The 25,328-nt window shown below is 39.9% G+C and overlaps 1 protein-coding gene across 1 annotated transcript in view; it reads left to right on the top strand.

The window, feature by feature from the left end:
- Positions 1–23,431, top strand: part of LOC103600974 (protein FAM13A-like) — a gene marked incomplete at its 5' end in the record, with an annotated part of 191,672 nt that extends 168,241 nt beyond the window's left edge. Inside the window, 8 exons of the mRNA XM_008585339.1 lie at positions 3,176–3,323; positions 11,044–11,257; positions 11,764–11,902; positions 12,604–12,685; positions 13,490–13,710; positions 14,348–14,431; positions 21,760–21,855; positions 23,217–23,431. Of these exons, the coding sequence (XP_008583561.1) occupies positions 3,176–3,323; positions 11,044–11,257; positions 11,764–11,902; positions 12,604–12,685; positions 13,490–13,710; positions 14,348–14,431; positions 21,760–21,855; positions 23,217–23,321 (1,089 nt within the window). The remainder of the gene's footprint in view (positions 1–3,175; positions 3,324–11,043; positions 11,258–11,763; positions 11,903–12,603; positions 12,686–13,489; positions 13,711–14,347; positions 14,432–21,759; positions 21,856–23,216) is intronic.
- Positions 23,432–25,328: the final 1,897 nt, after the last annotated feature.

Raw genomic sequence — 25,328 nt, 5'->3', positions numbered from 1 at the left:
ATGTAGGAGGAATCTCTCCACTGCTGTGCCAGGAATCAGCCAGGAATTCCAGAAGCTTCTTGTAAGTTAATGTAGAGGATTAAGTGATGCCTCATCATATTTGACTCAGTGCATATCCTAAACACCCGTTTATGGTGGTTCTGACTGTCCTTTGCTGGATTCCAGATACAGTGACCTCTTTGCTATTCCTGAAACGTATAAAAAACAACCACACCCCTGGGCCTTTGCACTTGCTCTCGTTCTTCCCAGACTGCTCTTCCCTCAGATGGTCTGCTTTCCCACGTCCTTCACATCTCTGCTCATATGTCACTTTATCAGGCAGGCCTTCTCTGACCTCTCAGTCTAAAATAGGAGGCCTCAACCCCTACCACCGAGACTTGTTTTTCTCTATAGTCCTGGTATCTTTTTCTTCTTAACTTCTTCCTGTAAGATTTGTTAGGACCGAGACTTTATTTTGTCCACTGCAGTTTCCTTCATGTCTAAAAATCTGTCTAGCACATAGTAGGTGTTCAAAAATCATTTCTTGAACGAATTAATGAATTTTATCTTTACATGTCTAGCACCTCACATATAGTAGGCAGCCTCATTATGTAATATATGTTTATGTGATATGTAAATAGATAATACCTAGCTGCCACCCCCCTTCCCATGCTAAGGGCCGGCCACCCCAAACCTCCCTGCTGTGAGCCAGCATGCCACGCTCATGTACCTGCCTTTCTCTTGTTTTTTCCCCTTCCTTCCGTTCGAAGGACCCTTCCCTCCCCCAGCCCCTCCCCCGTACCAGTCTGTCCCCAAGTCAGAATTGCTGCTGCTGATTCATGACAGTACACTAGTGGTTCTTTTTGCTAATATTTTTTCATAACATTTAAAACATTGTTCCATCCTTTGTCGGATCATGTTTCACCTCAAATTGAAGTTGTATGTTCCTTATCTCCAATTCTTCTCTCTAGCAATTTCAAGGCTTAGCAATGTTTTACTCGTTCATCTTCGTGTGGTGTCAAATAATAATAGAAAGGATGATGGCTTCCATTTGTGTGTGTCTCATGCTTGCAGCGCCATGCTAGAGACCTTCCAGATCTTCTCTCAGATCTTCAAGAGAACCTTGCAGGACTGATATCATTAATGCTGTTTTAAAGACTTGGAAATGGAGGCTTGGAGAAGAGAAGGAATCAGCCAGAGCACCAAGCTAGTAAATGTCAGAGCCACACTCCACACTCAGATCTGCCTGTCAGCAAAGTCTTTGTCCTTTCCATGGCATTACACTTTAAATGACTTGATATATGTTCCTCAGGAAGAAAATACCATACTTTAAAAATGAAATCATATTTCTTGTATTCTTCCCTTTTTTTGATGGCTCTAAATGTAACAAGCATTAGAAACCTTTGTTGAGAAAATTTTTATTTGCTATATGGATATTCTCTCTCTCTCTCTCTCTTTCTCTCTCTCTCTCTCTCTCTCTCTCTCTCTCTCTCTCTCTCTCTCACACACACACACACACACACACACACACACACACACACACACACACACACACACGGTTGGTGACTGATTAATCCTGTAATTTTTAAAAAGCTGAGCACCAGATTTGGGCATTCAACTCTGGTCCACTTAGGATTCAGGTCAAAGAGCAAATAATTTTTGTGATATAAATGCATAATCTGTTTTTTTTTCTCCAATAGACAAATGGCATTTTTTAAGTGTCTTAAAGCTTTAGATGTACTTGGCATTTCCACCTGACTTCAGTGGCTCATCATAACCTAATGGGTGGTATTTTGTTGTATCTCAAATGTGAAAAAAGTACTGAAGCATCATTTCATGGAAATATAATAGTAAAAGCCCTATCTTTTCCCCTGGTGATTTAAAAGGGTGTTGGATAGCTATTAAAAGTAGCTGGAAATCTCAAGAAGTGCTTTATTTTAAGCATAAGAACATTTCTCATGCATTAATGAAATCACTTATGATTTCCAGATGTTTTTAGTTTTTTCAAATAGTATACTTGCTAGAATAAACTTCCAGTTACTCCCAAAGAAAATCATTTGTACAGAGCTGTGCTACAAGGATATATTTGTCAGTAAACTCTTTCATAAACACTTTTGTTTATAATTTTATGAGTGAGGGAAGAGTGACAGTGGTTGGGTATACAGGATGCCAAAAGAGCAAGGTAAAAAAATAATTTCAGTGTAATAGAATTAATTTCCATGCAGTTTTATAAGAACATAAAATCACTTAGCTTAAATATCAGCCCTTTGGGGAGGATTTTGCCATCCCTCAGTCCCGCGGATGTCCTAGCCTGGTGTGGGTGCCACCAATGAGCAAAACCAAATGTAGCCAAGTATTTAATACTCAGAGTAAATGGATAGTAGGAAAACAAGTGACAATTGCATGTGTTGAGATATAAATTATGCATCACTGACTTGCTGTCTTGGCTTTTTTACTTGGGGGGGGGGGGGTCATGCTCCCTGTGTAATTTTGTCTCATTTCCAGAGTCCGTATTTCTTATTGCTAGCTGAGATGAGATGCCAAACCCTTGTGCCGTTTGAATTTGCGCAACAATGCTTTAATACCCAGAGCTCCTCCATAAATAGTCTGTTCTCCCCACACTTAGTGAGAAAACAACCACAGGAAATCTGGGAATGTGCAGCAAGCCCGGTTTAATTGAGCTAAGCCTGCAGGACCGGCAGGGAGCGTCCGCGTACACAGCCTCTGCTCCTGGCCTTGCACGACTGTTTACCTAAGGGGCAAAGAAGTCTGCATGCGAGACACCATGTTGCTACTACAGCCTTAGCAACAGCAGTAGCCAGCTTTTTGTTGTTTTTGTCGACAGTCTGGAGAGCCATACTCCTTTAAGGAAACACAAACTCCTTTCTCTCATTCCTGGCCCCAATCAGTAATCATCCAGACTGTCATCTGCCTGCAGTTATCAGAAAGAACAGCCCCGGGAAATCATCTTGTCTCTCTCACAGAAGAAAAGTTAAAGGAGCACAGATGGAAAGTCGCTTTTTGCATGCAAGTAACCAGCTAGTATCCCAGGGGCATCAAGCCATGATTTTGATTTCTGTGCTAAGTGCATTAGCAGCCATGGCTTGGGAGGTTTCATCCGTAAGTGGAATTGCTGCAGGCATTTTTGGGTTTTGGTGAGCAGCAGATATTTGGGGACATTGTGCTGTTATTGCAGAGCCCCACGATGAAGATTCAGGAGCATCCCAGCATATCTGACACCAAACAGCAGAGGAATCAAGATGCCAATGACCAGCAGGAGAGCTTTGTCTCCGAAGTGCCCCAGCTGGATCTGACTGCATTGTGTGATGAGAAGAGCTGGGAAGGTAGGGTTGTCTGATACCTGGCTGATTTAATATCGGAAAAGCATGTATAAGGGAAAAGCATGTGTCGGTGGAGAGGCATGTAACCGTGTGGGGGTGGGTGAGAATGAGGGCTATGCTTGCACAGGTAACTGCATTTCTAAGTGACTGGAAATCCTTTACCTGGCACAGAAATATCTCACATTAAATGTTGCCAAGGGTAGTTGCAATTTAAGAAAGAAAATGTGCTTTCCCTTTATCGTAGTGTCACCTTGCACTCCTGATTTTCATTGTTGTTTTTTTGGGTTTTTTTTTTTTTTTTTTTAACTCAGCTGGAGTGCTGACATGTATGTCTTTTATCCCTAGTAGTACCAAGCAGAGTAGTAAGAAACCGGTGTGCATTTAGGATCTCCTCTTTCAGTGTATTCGATCTTCCCACTACTACATGCCAGCACCTACCTCCTTCATTAAATCTCCTTCCCATTGTTCAAGAAAGATGTTTTGCTTTGCCTTGCTTCTATGTTTGTTTTTATGGATAGGTTTTTTTTTTAAGTCCAGGTGAGCAAACTTAATGGATTTGCTTATCAACTACTGAAAGCCTGTAACACAGTGTTTTAGATTGGTTTTTCTAGAGACTTTTTTGTGAAAACATTAGAAATGTACTTGTGAAGAAGGCAGCCTTGTCAAAATTGTATTTCAGGGAGGATATTGCAGCAGTTCTATCAAGCTGCTCATTCTTTCATTATCCATGTGCTTGCCTCCAAACATGTATCAATATGTATCCAAATAAATGTATGTGTTTGAAGGCTACAATGAGGGAGAAATTATGCTCCTGATTTCAGTAGAGCAGCATGACTTAACACAATGACTTAGCAGAGAATCACAACTATGAAAAATCAATGATTTTTAGCACCTTAACTGTCTCTACCCTTGAATGCTTTTTTGTAACCAAGAAATACTTGTTAAGTTAATAATGTTAGATGAAGGATCCAAAGGTGATCTGAAAAGACCACAAGGTGAAAAAGAGTAATCCCACTGTGCTTCTGGCATCCAGGGCTTCAGTGAAAACAAGCAGATAAACTGTTTTGTTTTGTTTTGTTTTTTATTCTAGTCCTCCCTCCTTGTAATCTAAGAAAACTGTTTTAATTCCTTTAATATAATTAGGGCAGTGGATCTGAGATTTTGTCAGATGTTTCCAGCTCATAACATACTCACTAAGCACAAAAATGCTGAGTTGTTTTGTTTTGTTTTTAATTTAAGTGATGTATTCCTGAGGACTGTTTTGTTCCTTTCATTCTTGTGTACTTTGATATAATCATGTGTTAGCTTTTAATTGATACATTAAGAATAACCTCCACCCCCACATGCCGGAAAAAAAGTCCCATAGTCACTGTTACCCAAATAAAAGAAAAAAGCAGTAATCAAAATAAATACTATATTTGGGTTTTAGTGGTATGGTCTGCCCCTAAACCTCTCAATAGGAACTATGCTTTTTGGTCAGAGTTCACGTTGGCCACATTATCTTCTTCCTCCTCCTCCTCCTCCTGAAATGGACTCAGTTTGATTATTTTTATGTTGGCTAAGCATAAATTTATAATCTTTCCCAGCACACTTAAAGAGGCTAATATACAGCTGAAAATTCTCTTCAGAGTAGTTGAAAGCCAATTTATAATTTCCTTAAAACTTATTTCATTACTTAAAGAACTTTCTTCCAGATAAAAATCATTGTCATTTTATTTTGTAAATCTAGATGGATTTTTTAAAAGGTTAATTGAGAAGAAAATACATTTCATTTCAATAAGCTTGGGAATGTGAATTGTTTTATCCATGTAATTTATGAAATAATTTGCTCTTTTTTTTTTTTTGCCAATTACTGCATTTGTCATTGACCTTGCATGTCTTAAAAATCTACACGGATTCATTTCAGGATCATTTCAATCATTTGGTTACTGCTTTTCAGTGACTTTTTTTATTATATATTTATGTTAACATTCCAAGTTACATCATAGCAGTCATATGGCTGTAAGTGTAGTCAAAATAAGGGAATTTCTGCAGAAAGGGTAAATAAAATGAGAGCAATAATTATGATCACTAAAATATCACCTTTTTATAGCTTCAGTAAGAAACAAAATTCCTATTCAATAAGGAATAAACTTTGCATTAATTTACGTTGCAAATGTGAAAACAATGGAACAAAATACAGAAATGGAAGTAATAATTACTAAAAACCGTAGGAACCAGTATCTATCTGTAGGCCCGCATCACCAGTCTTTAAGCTGCCATGTGGCACAACCCCCCTTTCTCGTTTGCTTGATCTTCACACGGCATAGTTCATACTCTCCCACTGACGTGGAATCGTAGAATAGCAGGGGAGGCAGTGCTCAGTGAACAGCCTGCTCGTGCTGGCCTCTGCAGTGTGTGCTGCCATATGCAAATGATGTTCTCTGGCTTCTGGGGCTTAGCATCAAGGAAACAAAAAGGGAAATGAAACTAATAAGTAGATTCCATAGGCTGCACAGAGTGGAACCCTCTCACAGTTAGTGTAGGGTCTGAGTCTAGTGATGCTTCTATGTAGCTATGTTTTAGGGCATGTTATTTGATATGGATCTATCCTGGATGACCCTGTATTATTATTATTATTATTATTAGGGTTTCCACTCTCCAAAGTTAAATGAATACACAAATTAAACATAATATTCTGTGTTATATAAAGCCCTTCAGAGTTGCATAATTAGAATGTTCCCAAGCAGCCAATTCATGTTGATTTGGGTGTATCATTTCTGGAAGTACTGGGGTTTAAACACTAACTACTCTATTTGATTTGCCATTGTAAAACTAATTTTAACATTTTTAAAAGGGCATAAAATATGAGGGTACTTCAGAAAGTTCATAGAAAATAGAATTAAAAGGTAATACTAATCTTTCCATGAACTTTTTGAAGTATGCTCATAATTGACATATCTTATTCATCACTTACTGCTTATCGAAAATAACTTTGGAAAGAAAATCCAGTACAAGAATCATAGAGAAGCATGGGAACTTAAGAGCTCTTCCAATTGAACACTCCCATCATACAGATAAGAAAGCTGAAGCCAAGAGGCAAAATGATGATTCAGAGTAACAAAGGCTCCTGACTTCTACTGGATGCCTCTTTCTGCACAATGCCAGTCATGTGTCATGGCAGGCAGTAGACCAGAGTGGTTAAGAGCCAGACCCCCTGGGTTCAAATCTTGGTGCTGCTGCTTATCCAGCTTTGCGGGCAAGTTAAACCTGTCTTAGTTTTGCTTTAATTTCCCCATCTTTAAATAAATATAATAATAGATAACAATGAATAATAAATATAGTAGTATCTACTTAGTAAGTTTGTTGCAAGGATTAAATGGGCTAAAATCTGCAAAGTGCTCAACACAGTGTGGGCACATAGTAGATAGACACTATGTGAATGTGAGTTGTTATCTTCTATAAATATTTCCGAGTACAGTTTCAGGAAAAATCAGCCTCAGTTTGCCTTCTTTGAAATCAGAGCCCAATTTTACCTTATGACCATGGACGGCTCTGAACACAGAAGAGGAATCAGTAATTACAAGGTCCTCCACAGATTTACTAAGGACTAACTATATCACTCCAACCTTCTTTCTTTCTTTTATTATGTAACTAGACTCTGGATTAGAGAAATGTTGCATTTGAAAGGACCTCTGTGGGGCCTTTCTCAGGGCCATGATGATAGCCTTGTCAGAGATGTGGAAGGGATAGAAGGCAGGTAGCATAGTGAGTTAGTAACTGATTAAGCAACTGCACTTAAATGTGCAGGTGCATGTATCAAAGTCAGCTCAAATGGGGATATTCTCATTAGGTGAAGTCCTCAGTCCTATCCTGTTCCACACATTTAGTAATGATTTAAATGGGGCTATTGATGGCCTGCTTATTAACTTTGCTGGGGGCAAAACAGATATATATGAAATTTAAGCATTAAATTTGTGATTGGTAAAGCTGACTGCCAAGGTTCCTTCTAACTCTGATAGTTAGCAAGCCTGTTTGTGTCTTTTAATAGGACCACCATTGTTCTAAAGGTTTAATTTTGGAACACTAAGGAAATTGTTATAGAAGGTTACCCAGTAAAGAACCTCCCAATGGTGCTTACAACTTTCTGTCTTAGAAGTGTAAATACCTACTAGCACAAATGAGAAGAAAGATGATTATGACATCATGCCAAGTAGTAATGGCTGTAAATAACATAGTTGGAAATGAAATGTGGAAAAAATCAGCTCCCTTAATTCTGTGCAGATTTCTTAGAAATAAATCATCTCCACAGCCAGCTAAGCAGAGAGTAGGTATATCCCAGTGACCACATTAGCATTACTCAGAGATATATGTTCCCTCTTCCTACAGTGAATTTCCTTTATTTCCATGTGCACTGTAGTGTCTGAATTGGAACTTCCCCAGGACCTACTCTTTTTTATTACTTAAATAGCAAGCTTACAGCTTTAACTCTGTTATTTCTTACCTGCTTGCTGTGATGTCAGCTGACCTGATAGAGAGACATGTCATATTTATATCCTGAGTTCATTGTGGCAAGACACATGACTAAAAGTGAAATCACTGTACCCAAGGAATTTTGGTCTAAGTATGAAAATGCATTTATTTTATGGGGTGCTTTAGGATGAACATCCAATTTGAAGCCTCAAATCTTTTCTGTTTTCCTTTTGAATAATTTTCTTGCGATATCCTGTTTGTTTCATTGCTTTAGAATTACTAGTTAAAATATAAAATAATTCCCTAACTACAATTGGTACTTGTCAGTGAATACATCCTCAAAACTGGCTCTCTAAAAAGGTAATGCAATTGGTCATATTATGTGCCAAACTGTTCTATTTAGTTCTTACTTGTTTTTCTAGTTGAGTGCCAACTATTAAAACATGAGATAGCCTTGAGTTTTTAAATCATTTCAAAATAAAACAGGGAGATAGTTGGTTTTATTGAATCTTTAGTTATATTGAACTATGTAGTACATGTCATTTTATAACTTTTGAAGAGGAGCCTTAAATTATAAGACCATCTAGAGTAACAGGAAGGAGAAAAAGGAGAGAGAAATCATATAAGCATTTCACATTACATTGGTAAGAAACCTTTCACTTCTGTTCTGCAGGCAGACAAATGATGAAACATTCCCTTTTATTTTGTTAATGCTGAAATTCTTAATGGTTCTACAGTTCTCATTTTTAAATAAGTGAATTTGTTTGTCCTAACCACATGCTTTAAGAAAAAATGCCACCTACAAGCTAGGATTTCTTCAGCTGTGCATTTCCTATATAACACTGGTAACAATAGGAGAAAACACATTTAGTCTTCTATTAGTGAAGTAGTTGGTCAGGAATGGAGCCACAAAGTGAAGCTGTGCTAACAAACAAGAAAACTAATGGATGGCCCATGTTAGCTACACAGCAATGATAATTTTGTCCCATGATTAGTATTTCATAGTGAATTCAAGATCACAGTTTATCTTTTATTGGAGACATGTTTGGTTAGTGCACACAGACACACACTCTTTCTGCAATATTTTGTACACAGAGGTCACCTGGTTGAAAACTTAAACCAAAGATTAGTTGTAACCTTTTTAAAGAGATATTCTGCTAGAATCAGACAAAGAGCTTCAGGATCTAACACCTTTTGAAACTAAGTTTTGATGAGTAGAAATATCAATCTAACCACACATCTGGATGCCAGTATCAACATCAGATCTGTTTTGCCAAAGCCCTGTGTCCCTGATGGAGCGTCTTGCCTTTCCCCCAGTTGTTTTGCTCCTTTGCCGCTCTGCGAGGAAGTTATTGCCTGCTGCACTACTGTTCAAGCCATCATAACCCTCTCCCTGGCCTGGCTCTATTGATTTTAGTCCTTGCACAAAATAACTGCTCTTATGAAATACCATGAAATAGAAGATGCAATCTGGTCAATTTAATAGTTCCATTTTCTGCAACTTAACACTAAATTTTTTATTTTTCCTAGGGATTACTTTCCACTCACCCTCTTATTACTTCCCTTCTTAGTCCATTTGTTACTCTTTCAGTTGGCAGTTCCAAGCTGCTCATATCTGAGCCCTCCTGCTTAGGAGGAGAGGGCCGATAGTGTTGGTACAAAGGGTGAAGCACCTCCTGTTCATCTCCAGCTTTCGCCAAGTATATCTACTAACATATTCTCTGCCACTTGTTCAGCCTCAATAGACAAGAACCTGTCTTTAACACTGCTTTCATTTTTCAAAATATCTATATTTTCATCTTGGCTCTCTTTACATTTTGAGAACCTTTAGACCTTGATCAATACGAGGTTAAGTTTTTTTTTTAATTAATGTGCTTATCTTCCCTGTTACACTGTAGGGTCTTCAAAAATTTCTGACAGCCATCATTGTTACTGAAGCACTTGGCACATTCTAAAGTGAAGCACTGATCTGGAAGTCAGGAGATTTAGTTTCTAGTCCCAACTCTTGTCTTTGATAAGTATTTGTTCTTCTTTGGGTTTCAGTTTCCTTATCTGTAACCTGCTGGGTTGGATCAGTGGTTCTCAAACCTGGCTACACATTGGAATCACTTGGAGAGTTTTTTAAAGCGGGGTGGGGGGGGCATGCATATTTGGAACCTCATCTAAATATTCTGTTTAATCGAGTGTGAAGACCTGTGTGTTGGTAGTTATTATTTTACAATTGTTATATGGTCTTTTTAGATAAAGTGTTGAATAAGCACTTATTTAAGATCATTTTGTACGTTTTATAGTTTGATAGCTGAAGGAGCTCTTTCATGGTTCAAACTCTAGGAATTCCAGAATTTAAGATCATGGCCAAATTCCAGCCTTGTGTAAATCACAGTAATCCACAAGTAGATTTAAAGCACAACTTTTTTTTTTTAATGCAGAGTATTACAAATGAGATACCCTATATTGCCTGAGCTCTATCTTTATAATCTTCTAGAAAGTATTTTTTTTTAATAAGGAAAGGAATATATTGAGGTGAGTTTTGCAGTAAATAGAAATAAACATGACCCTATTCCCTCCCAAAATGACAGGTCAGGATTTTGTGCTGAGTATGTTTTTTTCTTACAGATTGTCAAAATAGTTTGTACAGATGTGTCCTTTGTAAGGCATTCTTTTTTTTCTCATTTGACTATCTTATGTATGTATCTCTCACTCTGTAGTCTTGAGCAGCTTCTGAAGTTTCAAGTGCAAAGCATGCACCATACATGTGCTGATCCCAACGCACTTGACAGAAGCACACAAATCTGCTTCCTAGATAACTGAAAGGAAGCTGTAAACTTCTACATAAATAGGCTCTCACAAGAGTAATGTGGTTCCTTAGCTTGAATCCTTAGTTGTTTCAGTGAAGGTTGGATAGCCATGATGCCAGATACCTCCCTCCCTGACACACTTGCTTTTTAATAATGACCTCAGATGGAAAAGTTTTCATCACTGACCTTCTAGGGAAGTTGTAAGCATACGCTATTGGTTCTCTTTCAAGCCGTTTCTCAGGGAAGCCCTAGCAAATTCTCTTCTGAAAGCAAGTGAGAATAGAGATAAAAGGTAGATGATGGCCATCAGGTATATTGGTGATTTTGGTTGGGGTATAGCCTTGCTATTCTGAACCTTAGATCTAAAATGAGAAAACATTCGGTGGGCAGCTTCCTCTAAAGCATTCAGGAAACTTGGGAAACCACTGAGCTTTAAAGAACAATTTTGACCTCTTACCACCGTTGTTTTCCAGAGCCCATCCCTACTTTCTCCTCCTGGCAGCGGGAGAACGTGGACTCTGACGAAGCCCGCCTCTCCCCGCAGGCCGGGCGCCTGATTCGTCAGCTTCTGGATGAGGACAGTGACCCCATGCTCTCTCCTCGGTTCTACACTTACGGGCAAGGTCGGCAGTACCTGGATGACACAGAAGTCCCCCCCTCGCCCCCAAATTCCCATTCTTTCATGAGGTATGTTTCTCTGTTGCTGATAAGCAAATGCAGCATCTTTGCAGCATTAGAAAAGATAGGGATGGTGCTGATGGCTGGTAATTTTTCAAAAATCAAGTTGTGAGTCTGTGGTGGAAGGTATTTGAAATTCTCCGTCCTAGAACACAGGCTGTATTGTAGTTTTTAGTTGATCTGTGGCCAAGCTGCGACATGACATACTGCATTTCCTTATGCCTCCTTTCCAAAGCTCTCTGCAGTTTAACTTTTAGGCCTACAGCAAAGGTACACATTCAGTCCTGCCTTTGCCAATTGTAAATGTGAGCTGGAGAACATTAGACGTGCTTACTGGGTGGGACAGACAGAGCTCAAAGTCATAAGATGAATCTGTCAACTTTCTTTTTATTCCAGAGGGTGGAGGCTGTCTTGAGTCTCCTCCTCTGTGCCATATGGCGTCCCACATCTCCAGAGCCCCCTCAGCAGGCCATGACTGCTCGTGGGGAAGCTGACCCAAACTGTGCTCCTCACAGGAGGCGAAGTTCCTCTCTGGGGTCCTACGATGATGAGCAAGAGGACCTGACACCTGCTCAGCTCACACGGAGGATTCAGAGCCTCAAAAAGAAGATCCGAAAGTTTGAGGACAGATTTGAAGAAGAGAGGAAGTACAGAGTAAGTGCCCCGTCACAGGGTTCCCTCCGTCGCCTCCTGTCCCTCAACATGCCACCATGTCAACAACTCAAAGAAGCGATCAAAGACAAGGGAGATTTTTAGGGACTCTCAAAACAAAAAGGCAGTAAAAACTGGATAGTAAACCCTGATAAACCCCAGTCATCAGGTATCAGCATTTTTCTTACACAAGTGTATTCCTACAAATATTTTGAAAGCTTACCTCTACATTTTATAAATGTATTAATGAGCAGGAATGGGAAAAATTGTTGAATGAAATCTTTTGTTTGGCTAAAACTTAATTCAAGATTATCTTCTTCTACAATTTCATTAATACTGAGCTCATTCTACCCTTAGCTCTGTCCTTAGTATTTCCCGCAAGAGTTGCAAAGAGGTGTTGTCTATGGTGGTTGCAGTGCAGAACCTCATATACTCCTCTGTTTTCTACTCTGCTAGCCTTAGAGGTTACCCTACAGATAATGGAAAGCATTTTGCCTTCTGAGGAATTCTTTGAAAGCATCAAAAATAGCCAGATGTTAAGAAGGATAATGGAATTGCTCTTACAAATTTTGCTCTGATTGATCATGATTAGTTTCTTATTCTGATGGGACTCAACTTTTCCTTCCTATTTAAAACAAAATTGATCATTAAGCACTTCTTTTTCCTGCCCCAGTAAAACATTTACCCTTGACTTTTTTCCTCAGCCATCTCACAGCGACAAAGCAGCCAATCCAGAGGTTCTGAAATGGACAAATGACCTTGCCAAGTTCCGAAAGCAACTTAAAGGTAGGTGAAGCTCTGGGCCTGCGGCTTGTCTTGTGTACAATAGGCCAGGTGCCGAATCCATCATCTCACCTCATGCCGAGTGCCACTGCTCAGGTATTCCAGGTTCCTTCTCCTCAGTGCTCTTTTATTCAGGGTGACAGCTTCCCCATGGCTTCCCATGATCTCAATCACAGGCCAGCCAGATCAGCCAAGATGCAAATTCTGCAGCATTTCTTTTCCTTAAGTCACTAATAAAAGGATGATGCTTCAAGTCAACGCTTCTTAAGCACCTGTTTAATCCAAGGCTCTGTTTGCCGTGGTATTAGAAGACATATGGACACAGAGATGAACCTGAAAAAGGTTTGTCACCTGTCCCTCACAGAGCTTGCTATCTTTTATGAGATAGTTGTATAAGCAGCTATATAGAATACAAAGTGAAAATGATTTCAAAATAAGCAATGTAAGTCATACAACAAAATGTTGGCCGGGGGCTGGGCATTAGATCAGTAAATACGTTTCGACACTACGGGAACAAGGATGGGAAGATCTGCCGCATTCTAATATCAGCACACGGGTGGGTGTAACTACAGCATGGATGATGTCAAATAGCTAAAGCTTTCTCAGGAATTGGTTGTCAGGAGACATTTCACATCATCCAGGAAGACATTATCATTATCTCAGACTTTACATAATAACTCGGGGATTTCCACTGATATTATAATTAGACACCCTCTGAAAAAAGACAGGACTAAGCAGTTATTGACACCAGAGAAAAACAGACATGCATTCTCATATATCTTTACTCCCAAATCTCTTTTCAACTAGAGTCAAAACTAAAGTTATCAGAAGAAGACCTAGCCCCCCGGATGCGGCAGCGAAGCAACACACTCCCCAAGAGTTTTGGTTCCCAACTTGAGAAAGAAGATGATAAGAAGCAAGAGCTGGGAGATAAAGCCCTAAAGCCTGGCGTGGAAGCCACGCTGGAGTCTATCCAGAGGAGGCTCCAGGAGAAGCGTGCAGAAACCAGCCGTCCCGAGGACATTAAGGTGCGATGATTCTGTGAAAGCCCCAAGCTAACTGCTCATCCTGAGCCCCTGCGGTCAACATGGTAGAAACATAGGGCATGCTGCATGAACCCAATGGGAAGAGCAGTGCCTTTTTAAACCTTCCACACTCTTCCATGTCCAAAGAAACAGATGAAACAACTCGAGAGTTGTGTTTCATCCGTGGGTACTTTGGTTTTTGACTACAGATTGAAGGCAGACTACTCTATTGTATATATTGCGAAATGAACTTGTTCAGGTTGATAGACAGATTAGTGACTCTCTGAGGTAGAAGGATTAGAGACAAACCTTTGGGACTGTGGAGCCTGTAACTGTAGTCATTGCTTGGACCATAAGCTAAGCCCCACATGCCTCTCAGTCCTGCTTACTTAAGTAGTGAACATGCCTTTACTGCCACACTAGAGATCCAAGTAGTTCATGATGACTCTGCTCTACTCTCCATATTTCTAGCAAGGGGTTAGGAATGGCTTGTTCCTAAGGGAACTTTGGATAGAGCTAGGGCGAGCTATTGTATGAGGATTCTTTTTAACCTTACTTTAGTAGATTTGTTTAACTGAAGAAGTTAAAATGTTCATAAATGTTTTCCTTCTTTGTCATTTCTCTATCCCTGTTTATACAGGATATGACCAAAGACCAAATTGCTAATGAGAAAGTGGCTCTGCAGAAAGCTCTGTTATATTATGAAAGCATTCATGGACGGCCGGTATGTGAGGCACTGAGTTTTCTGATTGGGGTTAATTATCTAGATTTAGAAATAGATTTTCTGTGTCTGGTATCTTGCAAATGGGGTTCACTAATGTTTGCTTTCTTTGCTTTTAGAATAAAGGAAGTTACCATATATTTACACCATAATTAAACTTTCTGAAGGCTTAGCCGATGAGAGAGTTCCACTGTCTAGGAGACATTGAACTTAATTGAGTTCAAACAAAAAATGAGTTTGCAACTAAAATTTACTCACTGGTGTCCTGCTTTAAGGGGGAAAATGTGGGGGGCAGAGTATAGGGTGCACAGAGCGCTGAAGTGAGGAGACTTCCCTGTCCCTACGTCCGCCCCCATAGGCTCTAGGCTTTCTCATCCATAAAATGAAGTTGTTAAACTAGAATGATATGCCCTGAAATTAATCTCTCTGGAATGCAGTTGCAATCATTGTTTGTCTAAAAGCTCCAGCTGCCTTCAGAAAGTGTGAGGAATCCAAAATATGGCTTTGCCTTTGCATAACAACAGGAGGCATTGGAAGTGATTTGTCATTCAGAAGATGCTTATCGAATGTTTGTTGTTAGCTGTGGGGGAGGCGGTAGCATGATAGGCTTCTCTCTTCCTTGAGGAAGCTGTAATCAGACGTCCTTCTTGGCAGTTACTCCTGACAACATAAAGTTCTTAAGACTCTAACAAAACAAATTCTTAAAAGCAGGTACAAGGAAGCATGAAGTTTAGGTTTACAGCTGGATTTTTATATTGCCAAAAAAACAGATCTCTTTTCCAGTCTCAGCCATAACTATATAATAGACATAGTCTTTTCATCTAAAATATGCTCTTTTAAATAAAGGTTGCAGAGTAATTCATTAGACTCTGCGGTCTGTGAGGATAAGAATTCTGAGCTGTGTACACCTTTGAACCTAACCCTGAGCATCTAGCACAAGACCTGACACATTGCATGTGTCCAGTAACTATCTGTAGAATGCTTCCTCCATGGCATTTTGGTTCTGAATTTATCAGGTTTAAGTTAAAAAAAAAAAAAAATTCTGGCACTGATGATTGATTTCGCTGGCCTGTCCTTGCAGTGGAAAAATACCAACACTCTGGGATAATGTCCATGTTTCAGCCAAGTTTTGTTTTGGATTTTTTAAAGGCATTGAACCAAATAGTAAATGTTCTAGAGCTCAAATATATTGTGAAACTTCGTCCTTCTCTACTGGAGTATTCAGAACTCGCAGAAGTAGAACTGAACGTCTGTGAACAGAGAGAAAGCTCTTCTCCATCATAGGCTTAGAACCTATAAGAGTGGATCTCCTTGCGGCTACTGGATGAGCCTCAGTGAAGGAGGGGGGAGCTGTGTGTTTTCTTTCTTTAAATTTCTTCTTTTCATTGTATGGATTCCGGTTATGACGTTGATAGACTCCTTTAAGGACTTCCTTGCCCGAGACCCCGAGAGCTCACAGCTGCCTTCTACACAGATTTAACCTTGCTGCCAGTTCAGCAGTTTGTGTTCTGCAGTATTTGTTGGGCACAGATTCTCTCGTTCAGCTTGGATTGGGGCAATGTGCAGACACTGTGAGCCTTCCACTGGGCAGACCTAGATTCAGAGTCCAGCCCTGCTGAGACTAGTTCTGCGACCTTGTGCTACTCAGGTAACCCCTTGGTCTACATAATCTGTTCAGGTTATCGTGTTATAGGTTGTTATGGGGATTAAATGACATTACACAGATATATATATATATATATATATGTATGTATGTATGTATATATTTACCTGAAGGATGTCAGGCCCTGAGGAAGTGGGGCAAAGTAGCACAGTAAATGATAGTTTTCACTTCTGTTACAATTATATGTTGTACTCTCTGCAGCCTAGTTCTGATTAAATGACTAAATCAAGAGAAAGAAAGCACATTTTTTAGTCCTCTTATCATTAGGAATATGAAATATTAGTTCTTGGTCCTGCTTTATTATTCCCTTTTCTTTCCTCATTCTTTCAAAGGGGTCTGGATTCTAGTATCTCACAGGCAGGGAACAAATGCTTTAGGAAATTTAAGTGTCATTTATTTCTGGTCCCAGGCCAGACTCTCTACCTCTCTCTGGAACATGATGCTGCAACCTCCACAGGAAAAGCAGAGTTCATTTGATAACTGTCCAATCTAAAAATCAAAGAGTGAACTTTTAATTCTTAGATCTGTGGTATTACTATGGACCCTGGACTGTAAATAACCACTGGGACAATACTAGAAGAAAAATACATGTATTTCCAAAGCTGAGCTATCATTCCAAACCCCAGTTTATTAGAAAAGTACATGCTCAGAATTCATGGGTTTTTGCTGAGTCTCAAATTCTGATTTAAAGAGACACCATCAAAATCTCAGGTCAAAACAGTTATCTGCTGCTTCTGTACATTTTTTTAGCAATGCTATTTGCTTTAACTGAGTACTCTAGGGACTGACACATGCATGGAAAACAAAAACGCACTAGTTTACACTCATTTTCATTGCTTGAAATGACTTTAGGCCAACTGTGTAGCATACTGTCTCTTCAAAATACTCCTCTTGCTTCAAAACTTTAGTTTTCATTTCCCAGCACATAATTCCCTATTAATTATCATTAAAATGTGTTCTTTTCGACATTTAAGGATCTTATCAAAAGACCCTGTCACAGAGAGAAGTGCCACAAATAGCTGCAGCTCAGCATGTTTCCTTCTGTACATCCTACTCTTCTGCAGCCAGTGTGGAGAGGAGAGAAGGGGTTGCTCGATAGAGGTTCTGGATTCTTCCTGAGTCTCTTCCTCACTGGTATATTTTAATCTTGTATTTTAAAACCTTGGGGACTAACACACCATTGAACATAGCCATGTTCAAATTTAAATGCAAACCATATAGCTATACATAAATACTACCCTTTGGTTATCTGCTTTTTTGGGATTTTCTGATCTTTGCACAGATAGCCTGCTATGATTACCTGATAATGAAGAATAAATAGTTGAGATTTTCCAAATTCATGGTCCAAGAATGCAAGATATAAGACTCCATCTCATTTTGTCTTCTTCTAGCAGTTTTATGACTCCACACACAAACTCAAACCACTTTTTGTTTTACTAAGATGATTTCGATGCAGTGTGGTTTCTTGTTGACCCCCTCACAAGGTTGTGCTTTTGTGCCCCTGTTCATAAGCAGAGATCTTTGTAAACTCAATACAGGCAGAGTTTCAGCTTGGAAGGCAGAATTATTTATAATACAACTTGGTCAAACCCTATTAGAGGATAGAGCTACACTACCACACTCTGTTAAGATCCTACTTCACTTCATGCCTGTACTTATTTGTGAGTTGCAAGAAAACTGGACTGAGTGTCAGTAAACCTGGGTTCCTGACCTAGCTCTATCACCTTAGGCAAATCATTACCCTCTCCATTGCAAACTTTTCTGGCTGTAACATTCCATGGTTCTAATTTTATCCTTATTTTCAAAGCAAATATGTCAATCATTTTTTACCTTTCACCTTGTGATTCTGTCCAGGTAACAGCAACCAAAATGATGTTTCTGTAGGGAAGTTTTATTTGAGGCTAAGACAAAAACTATCGCGAAAGATAAAGGCAGGCAAATGCAGCTGTGTAGTCAGGCCTTTATGATTTTCTGTTCAAGACTTGCCACTAATTACATGTAGAAAATTATTGGCTAGTGTCCCACTGTGTTTTGACATATTATCTGAGACTTGTCGAGCTACCAGATAGCATAGTAAGAGACCTGCAGATGAAGCTCTCTTTGAGTCATAAACAAAGAGCGGAAGTGCTGCCTTCTCCCATCAGATCTTCATATCTATAGATTTACACTGTTTTAATTTGTGTGCAAAAATACTTCTGAATAATAACCCTATTTCCACACATTGGAAAACCATTCGGCACCACCACTTAAATGAGAAGTAATGTTTTGAAGCAAGAGGAGAATATTTTGAAGAGACAGTATACTATATGCTTGGCCTAAAGTCATTTTCAAGCAATTATGGATCATAAAGGGTTTCTAATAGAATTCTGCAATTTACCAAACAGGAAAATTTACCCAACAGTTCTCTGAAGCTCAGAGAACTTCAGTGGCTCATTCAAAGTCCTTTGGTTAGCGGCAGAATCCCCGAGCAGCTGATGACTCAAGAATAAGTGATGTCAACTTCCACACAGTTTTCCCGTGATGCAGTTAATATCACCTGGCCCTTTTTTGACAGTCAGCCAAGGACCTGCTTTGTTCATATAACTCTTGGGTAGATTTTGGTTCTACTCACAAACTCAGCACTGATAATTGCATGTGATAGGGCTTTATGATAGGCAAAAGTTGTATTAACTTATAGATAGTATCACCAAGCCTTTTGTTACAAATATGTATCATGAAAGTAATTGTGTAAATCAACCAAGTAGTAGTAATTTTTACCTTTCCATCACCTCAGACTTAAACATCTTTGCTGTTATTATTGTTTAGGTACTTCTATCAAATGCCAACGTTAGGTTTGGTGGAATCATGATGAGTTTTAACTCTCCGTAGTCAACTGGATTTTATCAGATCACCCACAGGTGATTAGTTCCTGAGGGTCACTAATTACAAACATAAGCAATTCATAGAAAATCTAAATATCAGTGTCATAAGCCAAAGAATTAAACCAGTGATCTTCTTCATCTCCTCCAACTAGGAAACTTGGTTTCTGAACAAAGAATTAGAAAAGAAACTGGTTTCTCTCAAATTTGTCATATCTGGTTGATTTTACCAGCCAAGTCTCCTTTGGTAAACAAACCAAAGATGTTTCTGCCCAGTAACTAGTAATAGGATGCTAATCCACACCTGGGAAATGCTAGCTAGTTATTATCATTTCTGTCTTGGGTATGCTTTCGATCACTCATCTATTTATCTTGCACATTATACCTCACCACATGTCATGTGTCAACAGCATCATCTGCCTTAAACTCACTTGCAACATATTTAATGGATACAACTTGTATCGAAAACACTATTTCATGTGTTGCAGTCCTAAATTTTGTTATTTTACATGTGACATTGTCCGAGTTACTTCATTTCTGTTCCTCGGTCTTATTTGTGTCTATTGAACTTTTGTTGAAGTATAACGTAAATACAGAAAAGACCCCAAATTATAAATATGTCTTGATGAATTTTCACAAAGTAAACAAACCCAGATACCCAGATCAAGAAACAAAATATTGCCAACCTTCGGAAGATCTCCTGGTGTCCCATTCCAGTCAACAGCCTGACTCCCAGTCCCACCAAGGAAAACCATGATCTTGACATGTATTCTAACACTACAGATTTGTATTATTTTTGATCTTTATATAAGTGGAATCTTACAGTATATATTCCTTTGTGTCTGGCTTATCTTAGTCAGCTCTATTATTGTGAAATTGATCCATGAGGTTGCATATAGCTGTGGTTTATTCATTTCTGTTGCTCTTTAATATTCAATTTGGGGAATATATTGTATCTGCTCTTCTGTTCATGGGTATATGGGTGGTTTCCAGTTTAGGGCTATTATAATTAGTGCTGCTGTGAACATTTTTATATATGTCTTTGATGAACTTAGGACACATTTGTTTGGTATATACTTAAGAGTGGAATTGATAGGTCATGTGTTGAACTTTAGTTGATAATGCCAAATAGTTTTCCAAAGTGTTTCCCCCTTACCAGCAGTGAAGGGGAGGTCTAGTTGTTCAGTGTTCTCACTGACACTACACACTGTGTTTTCAGTTTAGCCATTGTGGCGGGTGTGCAGTAGTAACACCTGTGGTTTGGTCTCAGTCTTCTTCATATGAAGTCATTCCTGAGTTCCCTTCCAGTTTTGACAGTAATTTTTTTATGAAGTACCAATTTTAAAACTCCTTTTGGTACAGTAGATAGTAGAAACACAAATATGCCAATCACCCTTTAATATTATGATTACGGAAGAGATAAAAATAAAAGGTTATTATTATTGCTAATGATAAAAACATTCATAAAATGTTTTGCATGATGACAGTGTCCATCCTAGCTTGTGAAGTTTATCCAGAGTGCGCTCACTGTTGGTTACTTTGAGAAAAGCAAATACAAAAGGCAACAAGGGGTAATCCATTTATGCATAACCCAGAGTTGTCTTTGAAGTCGAGCGTTCAAAAAACATAAGTGGTCAAAGCTAATACTACTTGCCCTTCCTTACCTCTAAAACCCCTGCCTTACTCTGTGTGGAAGGGTGGTAGAATGCAGAAGTCAAATCGCTAACCTGAAACAAAGATACTTCATCTCATTCCCCATGTAAGTACCTAAAGGAAATGCACGCATACCTGTAAATTGGGCATACCTATTTATGTTTGAAATATTCGCTCATTTTGCAAATATTTAAGGAATAATTCCAATATGTCAGGCACTGAAATAGTTACTAGGGATACAAAAACATAAACTCCGCTCTCAAGGGGCTACAGTCTAACAGAGGAGACAGGTGTGTCAACGAACAGTTATGATAGCGTGTAAAAGTGTTTGTGAAATTATAAAGTATACGCAGGTGGGGTGGTGACGCAAAACAGAGAACGAGTAAGTCTCCCAGAATGGGGGATGTTGCAAGAAGGCTGCACCGGGAGGTGGCTCTTCAGCTGGAATTGGTCAAACAAAGGGGCAGAGAGGAAGCCATGTCAGGGCAGAGGGAACTTGACAAGGAGGTTTGAGACGACCTGCTTTATTTCTGGAGCTTGAGGTGTGATGGGGAGGAGAGACGCAGCACATAGAGATACTGTACCAGGGAGCTGGACTGGATTCCTCCCCACTGCCTATAGAATCAGTCTTTTAAATGTTGAGGCCTGTGCCAGATTTTAGGGATGCAAGGATGTGTCAATCCATGTATTCTGTCAGCAAATGTTCCTTGAATACCTACTGTTTACCAGAATCTTATTTTTAAAAACATAACAATTTCATGGGGGAAAAAGACATGTAAATAAATTGATTACAGGACTGCAGGATAAGTATTATATTAGAAATACATGCTTCCTTTTTCCCTGAGCCCAAAAAATATTAAGTCATCTGGAAACTCTGAACCTTGAGGAGTTGTAAGCAGGGACCTAAGAATGATCATAGTTTTGATTTCAAAAAAGCAATACTACCGATGGAGTTAATTTCCATTTGTCTGCAGCTGAGTAGGTATTTTAAATATTTATTGAACAAATAATATTATGAGCTTAAATACATTTTATAAGAATGGTAAGGCTTAGGTTGCTGTATTTTTCTCTAGGACAAGGGCCCAGAGCAAGCTTGGACAGCTCGTAGCATGACCACCAGAAGCCAGCTTCTCAGCTCTCTTGATCTTTCTTTGCAGGTAACAAAGAATGAACGTCAGGTTATGAAGCCACTGTATGACAGGTACCGGCTGGTCAAACAGATCCTGTCCCGAGTCAACACCATACCCATCATTGTAAGTACAATACCTTTCTGTTGTTGGCACAAACCTTTCTGGTTGAATGGGCCCTGGATATATTAATAGGGTCCTAACCTGCTTTCTCATTAAAGAAGAGCCTTTAGTAGTCGAACCAGCCACTAATATTCATGGCCCACAAGCTGGAGGAAAAAAGACTTTATCAAAGCTTTCTGAGGCTACATTTGGCAAAAATGAACCAACCTGGAGCTGATAGAATTATTTTTCCCTTTGGGGAACATGGTTTGGCCACGTACATCCATCTGACATGTGCTGGGCTGACTCCCAGCCCTTTCCTCGGAGACAGAGCACCAAGGGGGCAGGACTGTGCTTTCTCAGGCCCCTTCACTCTGAAGAGCACCTCTCTGCTCCCACGAGCCCTCTGTTAAGTCTCCTCTCGAGGTTCAAGACAGGGATAACGCCCTTGGGAGTCATATCCAGGGAGAAATCCTCTAAGGAACTCAGGGAGAGAGGCCTCTCTTCTTGGAGGATATGGGGACATCTAGGCAATGAAAAAGAAAAGGAGGGAGGAAAATCACTGTGAAATTGCTCTCCGTGGCCACCGTCCTTGGACCTAGCTGCTTTGGCCCCTGGATTTTGATCTTGTCAAGAGTGGGGAGCAGCAATGTGCCTTCGGCTCCGGGACAGCCGGGCCTCCCTTCCGGCAGAGAGTGGGGGTGTTGACGCCCTGCCTGTCACTTGAGGGAAACGCAGGCCTCTATTTCGGGGCTCTCGTCCCCTCTGCGGGCTTTCAGGCTTCTCAGTCTGCAGACACCCCTCTCCTTGATGTTGCCTTTGACATGCTTATTCATTTTAGCTGCCGCTCTTATCTAGCGCTTCCTTAAACATCCTTGCTAGTTTAACAACGTACTTGTTTTCCTGAATGAGGAGCATCCAGGTGTATTTGAAGAAAGCTACTCTTCTGGAAGTTCCCTGCAGAATAAATTAAACAAAAAGATTATAGTAAGGAGTGTTTCTCATTCTCCAGTTAAGAACCCTTAATCTGCCTAAATAGGGCAAATATGGAGCCGAAGTCAGATGACCTTTGCATGGCCTTCTGACCTGCCATTGTTCTCAGCTTGTTATAGTGAAGTGTTCTTGGAGTTGCTGTGTTTGGGGCGGAAAGCGCGCGGGGCGGCAGGTGTGGCCCCTCAGCCAGTGCGCGTGGGCTCTGAAGCCAAGCAGCAACTTGGAAGAGCACTTTAGTAGTTGTGGGTTTTCCTGCGAGTGTTTGGCGGGGAGGGGTTCGACTCTACAGTTAAAAGACAGTAATGAAAACTGGTGAAGTCAGAGGAGGCCAAGAGCTGGAGGGAAAAGGAAATGGGTTCGTAATGTAACCAACTTGTTACCACCTGTCACAGGGATCCCCCTCCAGCAAGCGGAGAAGCCCTTTGCTGCAGCCCATTATCGAGGGTGAAACTGCTTCCTTCTTCAAGGAGATCAAGGTGAAGACCTCCAGCTGCTAGCCAATGGCTAGATCTGCCTCGCTTTCCTCCCCCAGGCCCCTGTGAATGGAAAGAGGTTGTGACTGGGCCCTTTGGTGACGGCTTCTTGTAGCATTCCCTAAAAAATCAGTAGCTGCACATAACCAACACTGAACAGTTCCCCTCCACCACCACCCCCTTTTTTTGGTGGCTGTCCAGTGCAGGGATCAAACCCTGGAACTTGGTGTTATCAGCATCCCGTTCTAATCAACTAAGCTAACAGCCAAGCCCTGAGCAACCTCTATGTATAGTATAGACTAGCTGAATTCCTTAATTTCATTTACCCCCCTTTTTTGTTTGTTTTGTTTGTTGTCGTTTCTTTTGTTTTCACTTTGCTTTCAGGGATTACTGTTTAGTGTTTGTTTTGTTGTCGTTTGTTTTGTTTTCACTTTGCTTTCAGGGATTACTGTTTAGTTTTCAAAATGTTTTTTGCTGTTTTGTTTTGCCTGTTTGGGGAATGGATTTTCTATACTCCAAAATTTTAAATTAGTTTATTGAACCAACTTTAAAAAAAAATTTCATACAGTGAGTTTATAGAAAAACTAAAATTAACAAAAGCAATATATATTAACACACAATGAAAAATTATAATTTTATAAACAGATATCTTACTTGTCTTTGACAGATTTGCTGGTGCAGTTTCACCTGCTCTTCCATCCTCTTGCCTTTCCTCCGGCACATTTAGTCTTCAGGACTAATTTTATAGTCTTTTCTTTATCTGTGAATATGGTGCTATGGCCAGCAGTCACTAGAATATGTGCCCTGATTTTCTTTTTCAGTAGTAATTATGGATTTTATACAGATAATCCTTGCATCAGTGGCTACTTTTGCAAGAATGGGAGGTGTAATCTGCATCGGTAGGATGGTGTGTCTGTGAGGCCCTAACTGGCCTGTACTAGGATTAGCCTCTTTTGTGTTTTTGTTTCTAGACAACTGAACAAACTGGACTGCCTTATACAGGACTCTAGAGATGAAAAATCAAAGGCAATCATTTTTAAAAATCATTGGTTGTTTTTTAGTAGTCGTTTAGGTCCAAAGCAGAAATGAGTTTTAAGCGTTTCATCTGTCATATTTCTGTGACAGTTCCAAGTCTGAGGTGGTCATTTATTTACTGCAGTTAGGAATGATTCTTTCAGAGTACAGGGGCCTCTTTCCTACTGAGGAAAACCCATTAAGAACTTCTCCATTTTCTTGCCTGAGGTAAGGTACCACAAGCAACAAGGTCTTCTTTTATGTACTCCATTCCTTTTCTTACCTATTAAGAATCTTAAATACTCTATATGCCTAATTTTGAGATATTAAGCAATGACTGTGCTCACTATTCATATTATTTTAAGTAGAACTTTATTTTATGAAAATGCTCTTAAATGTGGTACTGGGAAATTTGGGCCAGCAGGCTACAATGTGTCTTAAAAATTAGACCTGTTTTACTACAATTGAAAGAACAACAGGACCCGAGCTGACAGTTCACCGGAGAAGTTCCGCTTTATTTGAGGGTGAAGCATACATTTATAGAGAGCCAAGTTCTGGGAGAGGGTGGTTAGTACGCGGGGCGGTGGCTGATTGGTCGGAAGGGCGGGTGATGATTTTGACAGGCCATACTTTGGCGCCGGCAGGAATGTTAGGACCCGGAAGAGAATCTGGAAAGGTGCCATGTTTTAGGGAATGTTTTATTTGGGGTTTTATGGGGCCCTACATTCCTCCCTTTTTCCTCTATTGGGGGGTAAGGTCGTCGAGGTCTTCGAGCTACTTCCTGCTGGAGAGAGGCGTTGAGGGGGGAGGAACAGGGAGGAGAAAGAAGCCCTTTATTATACACCAAAGGAGAGTGGTAAATAGGGTGATTTCAAGGGGGGAGAAATCCATGAAGGTCCCTTGGAGCCATAAGTCGGCCATCTGCTGTGTCCAGTGGGTGTAAGAGGTTGCAGATTTCATCCAGGCATCTGCAGCTATGGTGGTTAGGAACAAGCGCCATCGGTGACTTCAGTGCAT

The sequence above is a fragment of the Galeopterus variegatus genome, unplaced genomic scaffold, assembly GCF_000696425.1.
Source record: "Galeopterus variegatus unplaced genomic scaffold, G_variegatus-3.0.2 Scaffold3526, whole genome shotgun sequence".
Taxonomy (NCBI): Eukaryota; Metazoa; Chordata; class Mammalia; order Dermoptera; family Cynocephalidae; genus Galeopterus; species Galeopterus variegatus.
Note: the sequence above shows the minus strand (reverse complement) of the source record. Positions and strands in the feature narration are given on the sequence as shown.